The 8,545-nt window shown below is 40.6% G+C and overlaps 1 protein-coding gene across 1 annotated transcript; it reads right to left on the bottom strand.

The window, feature by feature from the left end:
- Positions 1-344: 344 nt before the first annotated feature.
- On the bottom strand, positions 345-2,930 carry CBLL2 (Cbl proto-oncogene like 2). The gene is given in 6 exon segments (XM_059158520.1): positions 345-892; positions 894-954; positions 1,199-1,350; positions 1,352-1,464; positions 1,582-1,873; positions 1,875-2,930. Coding segments are annotated over 6 exon segments (1,002 nt in total). The 5' UTR covers positions 2,037-2,930; the 3' UTR covers positions 345-670.
- Positions 2,931-8,545: the final 5,615 nt, after the last annotated feature.

Here is an 8,545-nt window from a genome sequence, read left to right as displayed (position 1 = left end):
TGAAATGCATTATATACTTATTATACCTCAACATTTCAGTGTCTAACATGGGAAATAATTCCCTACCATTTAGCAATCTGTCTTATGTATATTCTTGATTTGTACTTACAGGAATTTTACTATTCTTTCGGAAATTAGTGTTAAAACATGGTTTTCAAAAAACTAATATATGATTATGCTTAAATTCACAAAAATATAGCACTTTTACAACCATACTGAAATTCCATCCTTTCACACAGGTTCACAAAATACATCACAAAAAAAAATAAACAAAAACAACAGTTTTAGAAGTCAAACAATGCAAATTTATTTCAGGAACACACACTATAAAAAATCACCTCTAGGTCCATTAATAATGCTAAGGGAACAAAGTTGTAAAAAAAAGGTATGCTCGACTGAGTCATTTATCCATACCACAGTATAGAACTTGAAATAAATCCTAAAATCAAGGTTTAAAACCAATTTAAGAGACAAGATCCTAAGAGTTCTTTGTTTGTCAGTGAGCTTTACACCCAGTGTAGGGTTTGAACTCAGGACCCCAAGATCAAGAGTCAAGTGCTATACCAACTGAGCCAGCCAGGTGCCCTGTAAGTGTTTAAGAGTAATTTTCCTTCCCCAAACAATGTTTAATTAAAAAGTTAACTATATTTAAGGTTTTTTCTTCAGCTCTTCAGTTCGAAATATTATTATCGTTGTTAATATGATGTACATCTTCTGTCTGATCTGAATAATGAGATTGAGGAAGTAGGGCTGGAGAAAGTGAACCTTGCATTGGTGAAGGAGGTAAAAATACTTTTGACATAGGCCATATTCCAGAATTTGTTCCACATGGTTGTGTAAATGGAAGGCTCAGAGTTTCTTGCTCTTCAGTGAACTAGGGTAAAGAGTTAATGATTATGATGGTTAAAAGGGAATCCACTTACAGGTGGGCCACAATTTTGAGAGGAGGACATCCTGGAAGAGGAGAATTCATCTAAGGTAGCACATGAGCAATAATATATCCAGGAGAAGAAGTTAATGGTGATAGACCAGAAGTCATGGGTGGAGGTGGCACTTGACTACAAACCAAGTAAGGAGTACCTGAATCCTAGGGAGATACGACATTGGCTGGCTTAGTGGTGGTGGAGAAGATGGGGGAGAGGGGTACCCAAGCTCTAGAGGCATAATAGGATGAGGGTACCATTCCACTGATTGATTTCAATATTCAGGATGATGATAAGCGGGAGCTGGAACAGGTAGAGAGGGTTCTTTTGCACCAGGATTTGAGTCATTCTGAATAGGGATGATGAGCAAATTGCTGTGTTCCCTTATTGAAATACTAAGGGTTTCTTGATGGACTGAAGGAAGTGAGGGTGGAGACAACTGCTGAAGGAGCACATAGATCCTCCCATGGCACAGGATGCACAGTAGGTGGTGACGTCATGATGTGCTGCTCTGATGGGATACAGCTCATAGGGTCCTTGTCTTAGCAGTGTTGCATGAATATCAGCTGTCGGTGAAGCAATATGATGATGAACCTTCCCCAGTGGAGCACAGTTAAGTTTTTCGCTTTCTTATGGTGGTGCTTGATAAGAACTCATAAGTCTTTTTCAGACATATATGTTTGCTTGCATCCTTGGACAGTGCTGCCCATGAGGACAGAACTTCGCATATGCTCCCTGATGAGTGGTACAAGAATACTACAGCCTAGATACATCTTATCTTCATTGTCATCATATAAATTAGCACAGTCATAGCAAAAGGCATATTTGTGCAGAATCACTGGCCCATAAATTTGAATAGGCAAATCACATTTGTCACAGAAATGCACTGGCGAATCATCCTTTTCCCCTGTGATGTTCATCTTATAGTCCTCCCAAAGGCATTTGGGAATGTTTTTTCTTTTTTCCCAACAGTTCCCCTCCTTTACAGTCATACTGCCCATCTTTGTTATATTCAAACTCTTCTTCACCAACAGGCATCCCCTTCATAGTTGTTGCAATTTGAGACACCAATTTGGCTTTGCTCGCATGCTTGAAAATGAGCTTTAAAGACATTTGTCTGCAAACATCAAGGCAACCTCCTGATCCAGAATTCTCTGTGCCCAGTAACCCATCATTAGAGGCAGTGGAAGGCACATTTCAGCTCAAACTGTAGCTGGGAATAGGAGCCGAAGACTCACCTTCCTCTGGCCCACATAGCTTGGACCTCCAGGGTCTGTCTTCTTCTCTCTCCTGCCCTATCTTACTACTCTGGTGAAGGATTCAGGCACAGGTTGGACAGGGGAAGAAAGAGCTTTAGTTGAGCTGTTGAGATTGCTAAGTGATTCTTCATGAGCCACAAGAGAAAATGACCTCTAACTGTGGAAATAGACTGATGGGAATGGGGAAGGGGAACACAGTAGTAACTCATAGACCATTGCCTTCTAGACTTACTTATTTTTATACAAATGCATTTCTGTAAACTGCCTTAAATCCCTTGATGGTGTGTGTGTGTGTTTGTGTACTTCTATCTGTACAAGCATACACAAGCTTACACAGATATATATACAGATAGATAGATACATATCTATATAGATAGATAGATAGATAGATAGATATATCTATGTATATATACACCTCTAAGATTTTGTTATGATACTATGAATTTAAAATCATCTTTGGGGGTGCCTGGGTGGCTCAGTTGGGTAGGCAACTGCCTTCGGCTCAGGTCATGATCCCGGGGTCCTGGGATCAAACCCCATGTCGGGCTCCTTGCTTGGCAGGGTGCCTGCTTCTCCCTCTCCCACTGCCTGCTGCTCTGCCTGCTTGTGCTCTCTCTCACTCTCTGTCAAATAAATAAATAAAATTTTTAAAAAAATCATCTTTGTCCAGAGGAAGGGAGCACGGTATTTATCTTCTCAAGGAAAAATTATGTGGAAGTAGTGAACATGGTAATTTCACAGGGCTAGACATTTGCTATTCTTTCTTTAAAAATGTTTATGGGGGGACGCCTGGGTGGCTCAGTGGGTTAAGCCGCTGCCTTCGCCTCAGGTCATGAACTCAGGGTCCTGGGATCAAGTCCCGCATCGGGCTCTCTGCTCAACAGGGAGCCTGCTTCCCTCTCTCTCTCTCTACCTGCCTCTCCATCTACTTGTGATTTCTCTCTGTCAAATAAATAAATAAAACCTTTAAAAAAAAATGTTTATGGGTGTACAGGCCAAATTTCCCCAGGTCTCACCTTCCTGCAAGTAGGAACTGGACTACCAAAAGAATAACAGACCATATTTACTTGGCTCTACCCTCACCCAAAACTGTGGCTCCTCTGCACCTCAGAGGGTCTCTCCTGAAGTTTCAGACATTCAACCTTTTGGCTTTGTTGACTATCAAGTCTCCCCAAAAAATACCCCCTAAAATTAATCAACCGAAGTCAGGATTTTAAGACTTACTACAGTACTGGAGAACACTTCCTTAACAGAATCTATCATCTTGAAAGTGGGATAGCAGGGTGTGATCTTGGGGATCAGGCTCGTAATATTAAGATAGGTCTTGTAGGCTGGATTGGGCAGATTTAATAATACGACAGCTATAGATCAATAAGTATAAGGAGTTGTGAAGAGTGAAGCAGTATGCTATAAGTGAACTCTTTCAGTTGGCTCACAAATTTATCTTCCAGGAAGAAGTATTTCCTGGAACAAATAGTTAAATTTGCTTATTCTCAGAATTGTTTAACATAAGACCAGAAAACTATCCACAGTCCCATTATTGTTTAACACAATGACACATGATCCCATTGGTTTCAGTACTCAGCCACCAACCTCTTTTCTCTGGCTCTGGTTTGTTCAGATTCTTGGTTAAACCAATGTTGGAAACACAGCAATGCCCAGAGAGCCACCAAGGGCACCAGCACCAACCTATGCCCAAAGTCACTGCTTCCTCAGCAAAAAAACGATACTCATTGAAGGTGCTCCTAAGTGCAAGAAGATAAATGGGCTTCATTGCCCTTCTTTCTTCCACTCTGTTCCATGGGCTACAAAGTACTTCAGACTTTTTCTCCCTGAAGACATAAAGAGATTTTTCAGAAACAATCTTTTTGGAAAGGAGAAGGGAGTTGAGGGAAATTGGAGGGGGAGATGAACCATGAGAGACTATGGACTCTGAAAAACGATCTGAGGGTTTTGAAGGGTCAGGGGGTGGGAAGTTGAGCCAGTCTGGTGGTGGGTATTGTGAAGGGCACATATTGCATGGAGCACTGGGGGTGGTGCATAAACAATGAATTCTAGTGCACTGAAAAGTAATCAAAAAAATAAAATTTTTTTTTTTTAAAAAGAAACCATCTTTTTCACTTGCTCTCAGTTATGTGCGCCCCCTCACCCCTGCCACCATACTCTGCACTGCAAGGACTCTGGCAGTGCAAGCAAGCTCACTGTAGTTGGTTTAAATCTGAATATACGGTGTCACTCGCCTCTCACACTTTCCCCTAGTTTTTCAGCTTTCTCGTATTCCAGCAATGGGGTCTCTCTAAGGATTCGTTCACTTACAAGAGGCAATATGCTACTTCATACAAGTAACTTCTTCATGGGCCTACCTCATGGAGTCTCCAAACACACCTCCACCTCCCCAAACACTAAGGCCAAGGCACTTCATTCTCTCAAACCAGGCCTCCCATTACAGGCTGATTTTGTTTTTAGAGAGCTTGAAATTTGGGGGGCTTAAAAAAAAGATGCACTTTTTCATAAGTCAGAGTAGTTCTTGGAACAGTATGGATATTCTGCCCCTATGGTAAACAATGAACCAGAATTCTGAGCCCAAACTAAATAGGACAGCATTCAGATCTATGCACATGTTCCTGCTTTCCAAGTACAACTACTTGCTGGCCAGGCCCTTTATGAGGGTTCGGTATTCTTTCTTTCTTTCTTTCTTTCTTTTTTTTTAGTAATGTGCACATAATCCAAATACTGTGAATACAAAGAGAAAAAAAATCTGTCAGAATGTCCATAACTTATTTCCTCTTCTTTCCTAGAACCAACATTTCTCTGACTAAACTGAGACATTTCTCAGATGACACAATTCTGTCCTGACACTTTAACCTTGAGTGAAAAAAGCCAGTTTTCTTTCCTACTTGGCTCAATTTGCTTTTGTTGTTCATTGCGCCTACTTCAAATTATTTTAGAAATACATTCTCCGAGTTCAGCCTTTGAGTCACGGAAGCATGCTTTACCGCAGACGGGTGACGTTAACTTCTAATCTAGACATTTCACACCCAGAGCTGCTCTGGTTCAACACTTACAAGAGCTTGGCTTTGAGTATCTGTTTGTTTATAGCTGAGAAGCTGGATCTGAAAGCCCTTAATAAATATTATTTGATGAAAGGGTATTGACCTTCCGTTTATGCCCATCAGATTTAAGAAGCTATCTTGCTACACTTGAAAAGTTGCCTTACAAACTGATCCGTATTTAGTGCCTTTAAACGAAAAGTTAAATGGGCTTCCATTCAGCAGTCTCCTTTAGGGCACAGAGACTCTGTCCTTCAATCTCAGTGCTCTTAAAAGTTGCTAGACTTCCATTCGATTGACAAAAGAGAAATTCAGTGTCTGTCAGCCTGTAACAGTGATTGGATATAAAATGGTTTGGGCTTGGAGATTTAAAAGAAAGTGGACCTTTCAGAATTGTTTTGACTCATGGAGACCTGTTACAATTCAGCTGCCTCAAAAGAAATCTGAATGAGGCTGACAACGAAGAATTATGGACCGCGCAAAGCAAGAGTATCGATGTGCACAATTAATGCTAGGAAACAGGTTGAGACATCTCCGTGGAAGCCACATGCCATCTGGCCCAGAAGCAGTCATTCTACCAGAGTGACACCAAAGGTCGGCAGGAGTGAGAGCCCGATGTCCCGCTGCCAGGCTCCTGGATTCTATTTCTCATTTAAGGGAATCTGATCTGTCATTCCTCTGGCTCCTGTGGGCTTTAAATTCACATAATCAACATATCACTGCCAGAGACTTAGTAACAGCTGAGGCAGTTTAAAGGTGAGTGGAGAATAATCTTGCTCCCAAGCCAGATGCCTTCAGTTCTACGAAGAAATAAAAAGTCCATCTTGGGTTCCAAAAAGGAAGGCAAATTGCCCTGTGTGAAAAAGACCTCAGCTCCCGTCCCAAATGTGTCTATTTTACATCCTGGCAAGGGAGGGCTGGCCCTCTGCAAAAGTTGAGAGCAGTGGTTTTCAAAATGTGGTCCACAGACCTCTAGGGATTGCCAAGGCCCTTTCTGAGGGTCCTTGAGGTCAAAACTCTTTCCATAATAATATGAAAGCATTGTCTAGCTCTTCAACCATTTGACATTGGCAATGATGATGCAAAAAGTGATGGTGGATGGAAGAGTTGGCATGTGGGCATGAAGCAAGGCAACGGCCCCAAATTAAACGAATCACCTCTGTTATTTTCTACTGTGACTTGGTAAAAAGAAAATGCCAGTTTTACTTGAGAACGTCCCTGATTAAGTTCAAAAAATTATTAATGGTAACAAATCACAACGCTTGAGTACCTGTCTTCTTCCTATTTGGTGTGACCAAATGGAAAGTACACACAAAGCACTTATGCTGCATGGTTAAGTATAACGGCTGGCTCAAGGGAAAGTATTTATGCCATCATCTGAGTTGGAAGGTGAACTGCACTTACTTCAAATTATCTGCTTTTTTTTCTGGAACACTGTTTTCACTTGAAAGAACAACTGAAAAACTATGGCCATTCAAACTTGAGTATTAGGCAGGCATTTTTTTTTTCAAAAATGAGCAAAATTAGCTTGTCACTTCGAGAAAAACAATGACAACTTGTTGCCAATTATAAAATTCAATCTTTGGAATGAAAATTAGGGTTTCTAAACTTCTATCTGCCACCACGATCCTAATAGCTTCCTAGTACTAAATGAAGACTCACCTGATAAGATCAGTGGTGACTATACTGAAGTTAATTTTTTGGAATTGCATAATGAAACGTGTCAAAATTTGGAAGTTCTGCATAACTCAGTGAACCAATATTTTCCAAATGATCAATGGTTGATGTTATAAAATCATGCATGATTAAAAGACCCATTTAAAATCAAGACAGTAGAGGATTTCAATATAACAGAGTATGAAAACTCACTGATATGTTTTAAATTCCTCATTGCAACTAACTTGGAGGAAAGTACCACTTGTTGAGTTTTGTTTTAGTTTCAAAGTGTATCTACAATGATCTAAAAGTCTGTTTTAATACTCCCCCGCTTTCCAGCACTATATCTGTATGAGCCTGGGATTTTCTCCCTGTATTTAACCAAACCAAATATCACAAAAAATTAAATGCCAGGGTACCTGGGTAGCTCAGTGAGTTAAGGGTCCAACTCTTGATTTTGGCCCAGGTCCCGATCTTAGGGTCCTGGGATCCAGCCCCCACATCAGGCTTCGCAATCAGTGGGAAGTCCACTTCTCCCTGGGCCGCTCCCCCTGCTCACTCTCTCTCTCCCTCTCTTTCTCTCTCTCAAACAAATAAATAAATACTTCAAAAAAATAGATCATAGGCAGATACAGGTATGAAAATCCAGCTATCTTCTAGACACTGAAGAGATTTACAAACATTTAAAACAATGCTGCTCTTCTCAATAATGTTTTTTCTTTTGGAAAATAGATTTTTCACAAAAATGTGTTGTTTATGCTCGTATGTAATGGTTTATTACTGTTATTTTAAACTGAAATAATAAAGATTTTAAAGTTTCTCAATAGATACACCGCACATAAAAGTTCTTTGGGGTCCTCCATAATATTTAAGAAGGGAAAGGAATCCTGAGAGTAAAAGAACATTGGAGAACTCTTGTTCTAGATGGTATTTCATGCCTTTTCACCTGTCCTCTCAGAGACAAAATCTTCCCACCCTCCTCATTCACTCCCCTAAACTCTGTCCCATCCAAACCAAACTACCCAGAAGACCCCAGAACATCCCCATGTTCAAAACTGGCTGATGGTAACACGGGAAAGGGAAAGCAAGATGGAGATCACTTAAATGCCAAGCACTATGTCATGCACCTAATGTATGGTATTTCTTTTTTTTTTTTTAATTTTTTTAAGATTTTTTATTTATTTGACAGAGAGAGAGAGAGATCACATGTAGGCAGAGAGAGAGAGAGGAAGAAACAGGCTCCCCACTGAGCAGAGAGCCCGATGTGGGGCTCGATCCCAAGACCCTGAGACCAGACCCAGGCAGAAGGCAGAGGCCTAACCCACTGAGCCACCCAGGCGCCCCCCTAATATATGGTCTTTCACTGAATCCTCACGAGAGCCCTAAGAGGTGAAAGTAGTAATGATATGTCCAAATAATGGGGCAGCAAGACACAGGGTGAAGCCAAAATTATTTCAAGGGTCAGCAAAATCACAAGCTCACTAAGAATGATGTGTAGACCAAATAAATAAGAACATCTTACAAATCCCACACTACCAATTTTCAAATACCGGTGGGCAGTACATACTTAAATGAAACTTCATTGTAAAGCATTATCAAATTCATAAAACCTTCTGGTCATTTTGGTTTTTTACAACTTCAGTCAATGAATCATGAC

This window comes from Mustela lutreola, chromosome X (genome assembly GCF_030435805.1).
Source record: "Mustela lutreola isolate mMusLut2 chromosome X, mMusLut2.pri, whole genome shotgun sequence".
Classification (NCBI taxonomy): Eukaryota; Metazoa; Chordata; class Mammalia; order Carnivora; family Mustelidae; genus Mustela; species Mustela lutreola.
Note: the sequence above shows the minus strand (reverse complement) of the source record. Positions and strands in the feature narration are given on the sequence as shown.